General features: G+C 36.7%; 1 protein-coding gene across 1 annotated transcript; it reads right to left on the bottom strand.

The window, feature by feature from the left end:
• Positions 1 to 707: 707 nt before the first annotated feature.
• Positions 708 to 13,028, bottom strand: Pdhb (Pyruvate dehydrogenase E1 beta subunit). Its single transcript, XM_019052441.2, has 8 exons — positions 12,826 to 13,028; positions 12,669 to 12,731; positions 11,201 to 11,407; positions 7,996 to 8,103; positions 6,891 to 6,998; positions 5,672 to 5,852; positions 4,689 to 4,922; positions 708 to 3,736 (listed from the first exon to the last, which is right to left on the bottom strand). The coding sequence occupies exons 1-8, from the start codon at positions 12,835 to 12,837 to the stop codon at positions 3,588 to 3,590; spliced, it is 1,062 nt and encodes a 353-aa protein (XP_018907986.2). The 5' UTR covers positions 12,838 to 13,028; the 3' UTR covers positions 708 to 3,587.
• Positions 13,029 to 13,787: the final 759 nt, after the last annotated feature.

Below are 13,787 nucleotides of genomic sequence, written 5' to 3'. Positions count from 1 at the left end.
TCAGGAAGGATTGCAGTGGACCATTTGGATCGCATTTAGCAAAAAAGAACCAGCGCAATTACAGTATTGTAAAAATGTTGCTTCTTCATAATTATCTAAAAAGTCTCCTTGAGTAGCAAATAGTTTTAGCTTCCCACCGAAAAATTGTTACTTTTAAAGGAAAATAACTGAATAAATTTTAATACTGTACATATGTTGATATTTTTTCAAAAAAAGAACAAGTTGCACGATTTTGAAAATACTTTAATTGCTCTGGTTCCTTTCCTAAATGCAATCAATTTTGGCCCTATTAAGGAAAAACTCTAGTGTGTGCATTCAGTTATTGTAAAATTTTTTCTGATAAAATAGGACTTTCCCAGAGGACATGCGAATATTCTCCTTAGAATTTTTCAGTAAATTCAAAATGCAGTTTAATGTAAAAGATCTTAACATTAGAATGTTCATGCAGCGTTTTTCCTTAGCACGGTAGGATTGAAATTTGGGGCAATTTATTGGAACCAATCTGTCTCCTTCAGACAGCTAAAAACGACTGAAAAGGTCAAAGCACTGATGAGCTGGTATTTTGGGTCATTACTTCCGTCCCAGTCAACCTCTGTTACTTTGGATGCGCGGCTTTATGGGAAAAATTTCAATTCCGGTCAAGAAAACCTGGCTGTGGTTCCTGGTCTCTGCTTCCCAGGACATTAAAATGAATTGCTAGTATAGTATTGCTGTGAAAGTTATTTTCAAATTGTAAATTACAAAGGAATGTATACAGCATTGCTCAAAAATTGAGCCATGGAAAACAAAATTATTTTTTCCAAAAGGAATTAATCATTAATTTAACTCTTTTAAGTAGTACATCATTTTTAGCTTGCTGCTATTGAATTCTAAATCCAATTTAAAATCCTCATTTAAAGAGAGAAAGTAAACCTTTAAGAGACTGTAACAATAGAAACAACTCAATGCAGCAAAACAAGTTTCTAGGCAAGACGTTTTTCAAATGAAAGATCAACAGATTCTTTTCAGAATTTCAAATTATTTTTCCTAAAATAAACATGAATCGTGTTTCATAACAATGCTGAAAAATGTAAGAAATAGGAATCTTCTTAAATATCATATTACACAACAATTTTTAATGATTCAAAACTTTTCATGGAAAAACATGATTCCTCTTACAAAATGAAGGTACGCTCATCCACATTTTATAATGAACAAAGAGTTCCATTTTTTGTAACAGTCTTGTTGGAAATTAAAATTTTTTGTTCTCAGCTGGTTTTCGAAACAAAATATTTACGAATGAAATTAGTACGCAAAAAAAAAAGAAAAATCACCAAGTGCCGGTCTTCAATTTTATATGTTTTGTCTACGTTTGGCAAGCTTAGATCTAGACTATAAAAAGAAAAAAACAACTTTCAGTATAATACCAAACTCAACAGCTTTATAGAGCGTACTCTATAATTATGTAACAACTAATGTACAAATATACATTACAACGTAGATGGCAAAGTAAATATTGCTAATTCACCGTTCAAACAAAAACAAGCAAAGCGTAGTATGTATTGAGAATTTGAGAGAATCCTTTGAGAAGTCGAACAAACTCCTTTGAGGGTTTACGACCGCGTTTATAACACTGAGTATAGAACGAAGCATACAATGCTTAGTTAAAGGGAGGAAAAAACAAGAAATATAATTTTCAACTTGCATTATATCATTGTTTCCTGCAGGAAGAAATTTATCTTGCCTGCACTGTTTCACTATTCATACAAACATGCTATTTTTTTGGGCACAAAATTTTCATGTTTTTTCTCGCAAGTGTGAAGAAAAATTGCTGAAGATTTCAAGCAAACTCACGTGACAATTCTCCTATAAAAATAAAATGTCAGTAAAGAATGATAAAAAAGTGCAATCAAGATACGATCCTTTGTGCCGGAGGCAACAATATGAAAAAGTTCCTCCAAATTGAACTATAATGCAGAAACTTTTGGGAGAATCCCAATATACATAAAGAAACATTCTGCGAAAGGTTCTGAATTTGTGCACTTTTTTTGTCCCTACATTCTGAACTCATATTTACTGTTCTTACACCTGCGATGGCACAAAATTATCAATTTTCATGAATTTTTGGATGAAGCATAATTTAGCTTATAGAATCGGACATTCAGACGCAACTACTAACAACAAAAGACAGAACATCAACAGTAAAAGGAACGTCAGCAACTCTAGTTTGAGGATTATTATAGAAGAATTTTGAGCGCTTCTTAAAATTTTGGAAAAAAAGTGTAAAAAAAAAAACAGACAAAACAGAGCATCATATGCCTTACACAAACATTGAATGGTAAATATAAGCAAACCCACTGCGGGATGCATTCAGTTAACACATGTAAACTAAAATTACACCTGAGACTAGGTTGAATAAATTAAGAAACAATAAATTGAATGGGCGAAGTTACGACAAAAATAAAATTTGTGACAATAGTGGTTATAGAAAGCCCTACTTCCAAAATCCATGCTTTGTTGCGAACGGCTCCTACGATCAAAGCTTGTTTCCTTTAATTAGAGATCTAAATATTTTCCACTTTTTTATTGTCGAAAAACAATGAACTGCTTCTTTTAAAGAGCATGATAGGTTGGCATTGGAGGCCTTGCTTGAAGTAAATTTTTTGAAAAATTGCTATCCAATGAAAGCTATCGTCCGAAAGTTACAAAATCGAAAAGCTTATTATCCAGATCCCTACAGTGTGTGCTGCTACGCTTACATAATTTTGAACACTTTTCTATTCTCTTTAAAAGAATACACGAAGGAAAACTCCAATCAATGAATCAGCTGTGTAAGGCATGTATAATGTCTTTATCATTTTGTGTCTAACACAGCTGACCTATTGTTCATTACACAACTGTGACCAGGTTGTGGAAAGGGATGACATATTCCCAGAGAACTTTTTCCTTAACTTTTTGCTAGTACATGGAGGAGGAAAATCTGGAAATTTTTGCCTGAATATGACCCTATAATCTCAAAAATTGAAAGAGATACTGAAGTCTAGTGACAAAAATTCTTAGGTTGTAGAAAAGTAAGGTTTAAGTTTACGAACGTTAAGGAAAATTTTCTCCCAGAAGATACAGCCCCTCTCAGCAGATCCGGTTCAGATATATTAGGCAGTACTAAGTCTTTAATAAGGACTTTGAACTCATTCAAAGAGAAATGAAGCTGCAATATGGTGGAAATCAGTCATCATAAAAAGACATTTGAAGCCTGCCATGAATGAAGAAGATGAGTAAATTTTTTGTGGTTGCAAAAAAAAATTAGTAGGAGATAAGGAGCACTGAGACTTAAAGACCCAGTTAAAATCTATTTTATGGAACTGAAAATTTCGTTTCTGAGGTCCATTTTGTGCGAAGTTTACTTTGAAACAGGTTTTGCGTTAGACCACTGATATCTCAATTTTTCCGGAGACATTACTTACCTCCTCCATTCATTAGAGACTCCAACATTAGGTATTCAGTTATTGCTCTTCCACTTGGTTATTAATTGATAGCAATTTAAAAAGGAGCACGATGCCATTTCATTAACTTAAACTTATTTATGTAAGGTTCCGCGTTCAAGCTCATCATTTCACACTCAAGACCTTTTGGACAACAGTTACAACATCATCTGCTTGCGGAAGGGCAGCAATTTCTAGGCTCTTTGTGTAGGGCATAGGAATATCGGCACCGGTGACTCGGATTAACGGTGAATCTAAATGATAGAAAGCCTCACCTGCAAAGTAAGTAAATGCGTTAATAAAGAGAGGTGGTACAGTCTTGATCTGAGTTGCTTATTGGGCAGTTTAGAAATCTCAAGAATTTAACAGAGGAGAAGATGGGTTCTGATGTTGATCGAAAGATTGAATGGTGCTGGTAGTAAAAATTGCGTATGATGATGTAAAGTAAGCGGTCGTTCATAAAATATGTATCACTCTCAGGGAAGGGGGGATGAAGTGTCGACTGTTATCATTTTGCTTTTACATGTCAGAGAATAGGAACTTATCCTGTGCCGGGATCTAGGATGGGACCTACATAAAAAAATAAAGGATATGAAATTGAGATGTTATGAGACCTTTTTCTTACCGATTTTTGGAAAAATCGGTAAGAAAAGGGTTTCACAACATCTTGATAGATATGATCGATAAAGTTAATAAAATAAGAGATATGAAATTAAACTTCACATATTATAAACGGCCCATGGGCACCGTTGATCATGTAAAATAACTCAAATTGTTAATTAACTTTGACTGTTCAAGATTTTTTACTTTTTTTAAAGGGGGAAAGGATTACTTTTGAGCATATTTGATGAAATTTTGAACAAAAATTTTCTGTCAGTTATGTTTTCTTGAGTGATAAGACTCAACAACCTAGAGCAAAACTTTTGGATCACAGTCACGGTGATAGTCAATGCCATTGAGATCATAGTTTTTGTACTTCATGAGATTTTCTAAAAGTGAGGACAGGAAACACAAACCTGCTAAGCGCATAACTTTTTGTGAAGGAAACTGTGTGACATGCTCTCTTATGCAAAAGAACTAGTGAAAACGCAAATCTCATAGGGACAGCATCGTGAGGGTAACCTCAAAAAATGTGTAGGAGAAAAACTTTCTGCACCCCTGCCATTTAAAAAAAAAAAAAAAAAAAAAAAAACACCATTCAAAATGCCTTTGTGAAGTTACACTTACTTTCCATTATCCTAGCTGAAATTTCTGCTCCGATACCACACTGAGGCCACCCTTGTTCAACGCTAATGATGTGATTCGTTTTCACCACAGATTTCAAAATGGTCTCTTCATCTAGGGGTCGCAGAGATCGTAGATTTATGACTTCAGCTTCAATTCCTTTTCCTGCTAGTGTCTGAGCAGCTTCAAGAGAAGTTTCGACAGCCTTTGAGTGAGCAACAATTGTGATATGTTGACCTTGAAAAGAAGATACAAAGATATTCATCAAGTTATAGTAAATAAGGTTACTGTGTATGTATTGCTTACCATTAGATGTTCCTCTCTCAGACAAAAGAACGTAACTAGGTTTCAACTTTGCAAAATTTTGACTTGCAAATAAGGCTTTTCTTAAAAGACTGTTAGGCATTTCTATTGAAAGATACACACATTTTTTCTTGATCATGCACAGGAATTTAAATAATTTTGAAAAATGGACCGTCTTTCATAAAAAAGTTGAATTGTATGAGTCAAGTTTCAACCTGGGAATGAAGTTACACTCCTTTGCTCAGAAAACGATGAATTATGATATTAAAAGACAAAGTACATTTTTAAATAAGGTCACATGACAAAATATAAACAGAAAAAAATTAAATATAGATAAAAACTGATTCAGATCAATTTTTGGTCTTCGTAGAACATCATATTTTGTTGTCTTTATCAACGTTGAGGTGTCCCAATGCCAAGACAGGGAATTAAAAACAAAGCCAAATGCTAGAAGATTTCTACAAGATGAATGCACAATTATCTGACCACAGGGTATGAGTTATTTTTATGCAAAGATCAGACACATTGAAATGGAATTAAGAAAATTATTCATTAAAAATTGGCTTCAAAATGAATCTAATGGAGAATATTATCTAATACATATTGACAGCCTTCTTGCTTAGAAATCTAATGTCGAAATACTGCTATTCTTCTGCAATTTTTAAGGCTGTGGTTTTATATACCTGGTCTCTCAATTTTAGCTTTGCCGATGGGTAGAACGAAGTCTTTCGATAGAGCTTCGTCAGAAATAGGATATTGTGAACCGTACAAAAGTTCATTTTCTAGGAACACAACAGGATCAGGGTCCCTGATGGCAGCTTTCAATAGGCCTTTACAATCTTCAGAGTTGTAAGGAGAGATGACCTGCAAAGAGAAGAAAATGGTTTAAAAAAACAGAGAGAAAATGAATCTTAAAAAGAGAGTAGTGGAAGAGAGAGTCACAAGGCAAGTATTCTGAAGAAAACAAGCAGAACTTAAAACCCTAAAAAAATGTTTCCTCCTTTCCGCATTTTTTTGGTCATTCCACATTTTGACACTGCTGGCGATGCTCGCAGGCTTGTGATTAGGAATTCACTGCACCTTTGATGAATTGTGGTTTTTTGAAAATGATAAAAGAAAAATATTGGAAAAATGTCTTTGGTTAAACAATATTTGGACGTATTTCTGTCAAACGGAACTAAGCGCCAATTAGAGTTCCTTTCGAGGAATTTAGAATGCCGGATAGCGCGTTCTGTCAAACGGAACTAAGCGCCATGAAAAAGCATTGCGAGTATAGGACGGAATGAGCCCGACGTCCGATTCTGCCACCAATCCAAGCCCCCCTCTACCTTCCTCCTCCGATGGCGCTTAGTTCCGTTTGACAGAAATACGTCCATTTGATGGATATATATAAAAAATACCTTGATTCTCCTTAGGTTTGGGGCAATGGGTCAGTTGCGCTGGTAACAGAATCGTTTTTGGATGCTATATTCTTTTTAGATTGGCTAAAAACAATAAGATCGGGCAAAAAAGCAACTTTAAACGTACAATATTAACGGAGACATCCTTCAGAAAAGTCGAGTTTTTGACGTCATCCACCGCGGTAGTGACACCCTTTGTTTCTTCCACATTACTTTCATCAGTCAGTGTGACATACATTTGCATTGATTACTCAACGTGAAACTCGGATGAAAGCAAGGTGGAAGAAACCAATGGTGTCACTACCGCTGTGGATCTCGTCAAAAACGTGATTTTTCAAAGGGCAATATCTCGGTCAATATTGAACAAAAGGAGTTGCTGTTTGGACAGATGTTATTAGTTTTAGCTAATCTACAAGAATCAAACATCAAAACACAATTCTGCAACCAGCACAACTGATCTATTATACTTAAAGGTAGGTTTATGAGCTGTAGGGTTTTTTACCTTGAGTCCTGGACAATGGCTGTACCATGCACCAAAACACTGGGAATGTTGTGCTGCTACACCAGCTGCTGCACCATTTGGACCACGGAACACAATTGGTACATTAATCTGGAAGCAGAAAGAATAACTTCAATCAAAAAAGAAAAAAAAACCTCTACCTCTCCTCCCTAAATCACTAGTTTTAGGACCTGTTTTCGAGGGACATGCAAGGCACAGCAACTTTGTGAAAATAATTAGATGGTGCACTCTCCTGAATGCGTCAAGGTGGCTAAGCTAGTTGCTATGCTTGCAGTGGCATTTGAACAGCTGATTTTTCAGAAATTTTAACAAACCCTTCATTTTCTGATTTTAGGGTCTTACTGTTGGGCATTTATCGAAAATGCTGAATAAGATGGAGGCTAATGGGTCATTAGCAAGAATTTTCTTTCCAATTCATTTTAAAAGAGAGGAGCCCTTCATTTGTTCTAACATGATGTTTTGACATTTTTTTGACAGATGGAGCATTAAAAAAAGTGGATTAAAAAGGTTTAAAAATCGTCATGACACTCTATGTTTAAGGGTATGCTGCTACTGAATCAATCACAGGTTGTCATCTACCAGCCGTTGACAGACTATGTAATAATAGCTTCTTACTTTTAAAACAAGGTTCAGTCCATAAACGGCAAAAATCCTGTGCTTTTAGATAGGAAATTGCTGCTTACCAGATTCATTTTGATGGTTATGAGAAGCTCTTTTGGAAAGAGAACCACCCTAGGGTTTATGCACAAGACTCAGGCTCATCAAAAATCCAATTTCGATTTTTATAAGATGGCTGTTGAAAATAGCTGCCGAGCGTTTTCCCAACATACAAGAACTCTGAGACAATTTTTCGAATTTGGTTTTTTTTTAACTCGTATTTTAACAGTATAATAATCTCAAGAAGGAATAGCTTTCAAGTTTTTTCAGTTTAAAATTTTTGTGTTGGTCGCCCAAATCGAAATGCCACCATAAATAGATACAAATACACAACAAACAGCTGTGGAAAATGCTGAAGAACTCTTTCCTGGGTTATTTATGCAAAGGTTTTTTCACTGCAATACTAAAAATTAAATTGTTAAATTCATACCAATCCTGCGGACATGTAAAAAGTTTTGGCTGCAGAATTGATGACATGGTCGATAGCTTGCATCGAGAAATTGAAGGTCATGAACTCGCAAATGGGTCTTAGTCCAGCCTAAAATGAGAAATAAAATAACTTGGGTTATTGAATTGAAGAAACACACAAAATAAAAAACAAAAATAAAGATAATAAACATTTAGAAAAAAAGAACAGAAATGTTTGATTTGACTTATTTCTAGACAAGACATATTTTTACTTCTTTCCTCAAAACATCCAACTTCAACTCAAATCCATTTACTTAAAGGGTTGGAAACTGATCAAGAAATGGTTGAAACATGACTGCACTTTACTCCTGGAAAAAGTATGGTGGAACAGTGTTGACTTCACACTATTCCAAGGGGAAAACAAGTTGGATTTTGCAATCGCTAGCGATAGCAATATTCGTCATGGGAACGTTAGCTTCTGGGATATGAAAATGTTAAGGTACAGTTCGTTTGTAGTATCTTCTGAATTGAAGGGGCTATGTAATTTTGTGTTGACATCTCTTTTTTAACATTTTTAATTATTTTCTTTGCATACAAGAAAGCTGTTATGTACCAATTATTTATTTTCGTTGGATTATTTATGGTTTTCGGAAGTTAACGCATTTAAGTTTCAGGTTCGCTTTTTCGGCGTAAAGTGTACATAAGGTGTCCCAAAAGCACCGGGACTTGTTCTGTAACTTCGAAAGTAAGATAGATACAGACATGATCTTGATTTCATTTTAAAGATCAACTCAATACCTATCGATTAAAACCAAGATCAGCTCAATCGGATAAAAATTGACCGAGTTATGGCAATTTGAAATCAGCGAGGAAAGTTTACGCCTACGGTTTTTAAGGAAGATTCTTCATCGCCGTAAATCGAAAAGTCGGCCGATAAAGTGATGCTTATTGTGTTTTTTTTATTTTCGAGGTGTCATTTATCAACATTTTGTACCATCAAACACAACAGTTGACAGTGCGTATTATTGCAAAGTACTAAAGGAGTTGAGAATGCACATTTCCCGGAAACGGTCGGACTTGAAAGCTTCGTGGATACTCCATCAAGACAATGCGCGGCCTCACACATCGAGCTTAACACGTGAATTTATGAGTAAAAATGGAGTTGAAACAATCCCTCATCCCCCTTATAGCCCTGACTTGGCTCCATGTGATTTTTGGATGTTTCCTGCGCTTAAAAAGGAGCTTCGCGGACGAAGATTCGTATCGAAGACAAAAATCCAGAATGCAATTCAAAACTTCTTCAACTCCATCCCAGAGGAAGAATTCAGGAAAACAATGTTGGATAAGTGGCAAGAGCGCATGAAAAAGTGCATCCGGTTTGATGGACGGTACTTTGAAAAGCAAAAGGAAGTTATGGAAGATTCGGAGGAAAGTGGATACGAATATTAACTTTTTGAATCCTGGTAAGCGAAAAATCTTCCTAAAAACCGTAGGGGTAAACTTTCCTCACTAATTTCAAATTGTCATAACTCGGTCAATTTTTATTCGATTGAGCTGATCTTGGTTTTAATCGATAGGTATTGAGTTGATCTTTAAAATGAGACCAAAATCATGTCTGCATCTATCTTACTTTTGAAGTTACAGAACCAGTCCCGGTACTTTTGGGACACCCTACGTATGATATTTTTACTCTACACATATGCCCAAATACGCATCATAAGGGACCTATGTGCTTCCTAAGTTGCCAAGTATTAATTATTGTTAGATTATTGGTCTAAAACATTCAATACAACCAGTAAAAATTAACTGTCCTCTACGAGATTCGAACCCCCGCTCCCACAAAAAGTGACACTCTCCCAGAAGCAGAACGGTGTTGTAGTTAACTGAGCTATCTCACCGCTCGGAAATGGAGGAGAAAAAGAGAACAGTTAAGTGATCTCGGACGCTGAGCGGGGCTTCACAAAAGACGTCCTTGAGATTTCAACGGTTCGGCCACTGGCGTGATAAGAGACAAATGGATCAAGCGCATTACTCTGTGAGACATTGTTTACCTATGCGGTCATGTGTCACAAGGTTCATCTCAGTATGCATTTGCGATCGCGGCAGTAAGCTGAGGCAATATTTCTGTATTCATGGATTAAATCCATCAATCGAGTTCTGATTTTGGCTCATATATCCGTAACGGGTCCTCCAGAGCAATTTTCCACCTTGTACGATGGTTATTATTTCTTTACATCTATGTTTAAAATTTGAGGTGGGATAATGGCGGCTTCTCAAGAGCAACGAGGTAGGCGATCTTTTGCACCAACGAACAGAAAACTGATGGCGAAAAATAGCCAATGAAAACCTCCCAAAAAAAAGAATTTGCCTAAAAACGGAACTTCGTGGTTCTGCGCAGATTTACCAGTCAGACACGACATCTCAAGGTGGAAAAAAACTCGCTGAAAGCGAATTTTAGAAATCAACACAACTTGACGTAGAGACATGATTGGCTAAAAAATACAACGGTTTTTGATACATCGGAAAATCAACCAAAAATCGGAGACTGGGCGAAACGCTCAAGGTCGCAGAGGTATAGGGAATCCCATTGCGAAAGCAACGGAACGATTGTAATATCATGGGGAACTCCGTTCCCATGACAATATGCAGAGAAAAACCAAAAATCAAGATTAGGTAACATTACAAAATGAGCTTGGATAAGTCCAGAGACAAGAGTCTCAAGCAAGATTGAAAGGGGGAGGGGGGATAATTTACAGTTAATTTATTAGCCTGTTACTTAATTGTTAAAACTGCTAACTTTACTTCCTATATTCCTGCACTGATTCAGCTGGCAGTTAGAACTTCCTTGGCCACTCTCATTTTGATTGACTCCTCTAGCTTCAATCTTTCATGCTGTTGAAATTGATGCAAGGAACAACACAAAAGACATAAAGTCACATAACTCAAGGCCTAGATTGATTATATTTGCCAAAATCTGAGTTAAGTAAATGTAAATTTTTCAAAGGGCCTTGGCACTTCTGAGCTTCAGTTACCTGTATCCATCATAACTTCCAACTAGTTTTGGCACCTGTCTTGATTCTGATTAGTTCTAGTTGAAGATGCCTCCTCGTCATGAAAGTGATTTTTTTTAATCTGTGTAAGACTTGGTTACTTACCAAACAAAAATCAAAGCATAGTCGAATAGGAGTCTTACAACCTCTACATTATTAATATCAAAGAAGAATTACCATGGCAGCACCAACTGCGATACCAGCGAAACCAATTTCTGTGATAGGGGTGTCAATGACACGCTTGTCTCCGTACTTCTTCCACAAGCCTCGGGATACTTTGTATGCTCCATCATACTGGGCGACTTCTTCTCCGAGTAAGAAAACTCTCTCATCACGCTCCATTTCCTCATCTAAAGCTGAGTTCAGGGCGTCTCGAACAGTCATCTGAAGCATGAGAGACAAGGAAGTATTATTTGAAATTGAATAGGATTTTTTTCAGAACTGTCATCTTGGTGCACTTATTTTACTTCCAACTAAGTGTGTTGGAAATTTTGTTACGTGAAAAATACCAAAATATTCACTTTTCAGACCCTCTTTTCTTAGGATTGAAATAAGAAAAGTTTGACTTTCACGGCTCATTTCGCTCAGGAGGTCATGAGGAACATCATACAAAAAATATTGAAATTTAGCCGGTGCCAAATTTCTTAATCCTCTTGTGTAGGCATAAATCCTATTGATCAATATGAAACCAGTCCAGTCTCTGGTTTTTTAGTTTTTAAGAAAGTATTATATTTATCGTGAAAGGATAAGATTGAAGAGTCAATGCAATTTAAAATTAGTGTAAAGTGATTGGAGCAATCGCAAACAGGGGTGCTGAAAGTACATCACTGTACGCTTTTACCAGCAAAACGCAAATTTTCCCTTCCCACTGTTACGCTGCGCCGTCTAAGTAGATTCGACAAAAGTTTAGCGTGATTGAAGTAATTTTAACAAAATTCAGCGTAATCAAGTAAATCTGATAAAAATCAGCGTGCCTACTGCCAGAGTAAACACTGTGTTTTGGAGTTTACACCATTCACCCGCAAAATACAGATTGCCAGTTAGTGAACATTCTGCACGCCAAATTGCCAACTCTCGAACTTTATTTTTTGAAAATTTCAGAGATAAATTAACCCATTAAAGGTAGGAGTAGGATGATGTAATTTAAGTTAAAACTTGTTCAAAAAACAATTGATTTCTGATAATTATTTAAAGCAGCAACTGTAATGTAATGAGGTTCCATCGAGCAAAGTTTCAAGTTTTGACTTTAAAATGATGAAATGCGCTCTCAGCACTATCCTAACCTTAAAAATTTCATGATCATGTGGGCAAATTCCCGTAAGCTCGCTAAATTTCAATAGTGTGAGGAAAACCAAACTTTCATAAACTGAGATAGATACTTGAAAAAATGGGTCCAACGATTCAAGTCAATTGGATTACAATAAAATGATTTATAATCATATTTGCCCTTGACTTGACATCCCCGGAGGCACATGTGTTTATACTCGAATGTTGACACCTTCTGTCAAAGTAACTTTGACAGGAGACGACTAACCAAGGAGCCTATGACAAACAACCCAAATTCCAATTACGTTTGGACGATTGGGGGTGGAGTTCTTATCAATTCAACTGATAAGACAAGGAGGAAATGCCGTCCAAAACTTACCAACTGTGCAGGGGCTGTCCGAGAGGTGCTGAAAGACCTCCTTCCCACGAGCAATAAAGACTTCTGAAAAGAGAAAAAACCAAGGAATTAGTGAAGAATAATCGACGAATATTGGAGGAAAAAGGACGGAATTTAAGGAAAATTGTGGGCTACTTACAGGAAGAATCATGGTGCTGCCTCACGAGATACAAGACCCTGCAAATCGAAATCTCGATCAAAAAACACGCGAACGGTCAACTGACGGTCACAAATCTCACGAAACCTGTTTGTTGAGCGATTTTTGCTTGTCAAGGTCCTTCTCCTTCACCAATTGTCGACCTCCGAACGTGGCACAACTCTGCTAAAAGCTCGAAGTTTATTTTTATCACTTATCAGTAGTAAGTTAGTGCTGCCGTTCTCGCTCAGCCCAAGATTCCGTGATTCGGAACTATTTTATTCCGATTATTTTCAAATATTCCGGGAAAAAGTTCCGAGATCGGCCCGGAATTAATTCCGATTCCTGACGCGGGCTTTTCAAATGGTTTACCCGTTTTATAAGACAGCCGCCCCTTAAAATCACTGTCAGGGCGTCATGAATATTAAATAAACAGTTCTCAACTGGTTTGGACGTAATTATGACGCCCTGACAGTGATTTTAAGGGGCGGCTGTCCTATAAAACAGTTAAATCGTTTGAAAAGCCCGCATTAAGGAATGGGAATTAATTGTAATTAATAATTAATTAATTGACATAATTGACCATCTCCCCGGAATGAATTCCCAGTTAGCAAGATCGAGCTCCATCGCGGATTCTAGCGGTGGACGGTGCCAAAGCGGAATCGCTTATCCACATAGAGGAGCGGCAGTGTAGCTAGAGATATTCACCCGTTTGAATGTGGATACCCCTCGTCGGACTCGGAGTCCAGGCGCCGCTACTCGCGGCATCCGGAGCGGCTTTGTAGCACTGACGCAAGCGGCCCACGCGCGGCGTCACGCAGCGCGTTCCTAGCGGCAGTTCTGACTGATAATGAAATTTATTCGGGGTTTTTGTTTCTTTTACAAAACATCGGATCTTCAGGAAATAGATCTATATCTCAAGAGAATATAATTAAATTTTGAGGCTAAAAAGCTCAAAAATAAAA

The sequence above is a fragment of the Bemisia tabaci genome, chromosome 9 (assembly GCF_918797505.1).
Source record: "Bemisia tabaci chromosome 9, PGI_BMITA_v3".
NCBI classification, from domain to species: Eukaryota; Metazoa; Arthropoda; class Insecta; order Hemiptera; family Aleyrodidae; genus Bemisia; species Bemisia tabaci.
Note: the sequence above shows the minus strand (reverse complement) of the source record. Positions and strands in the feature narration are given on the sequence as shown.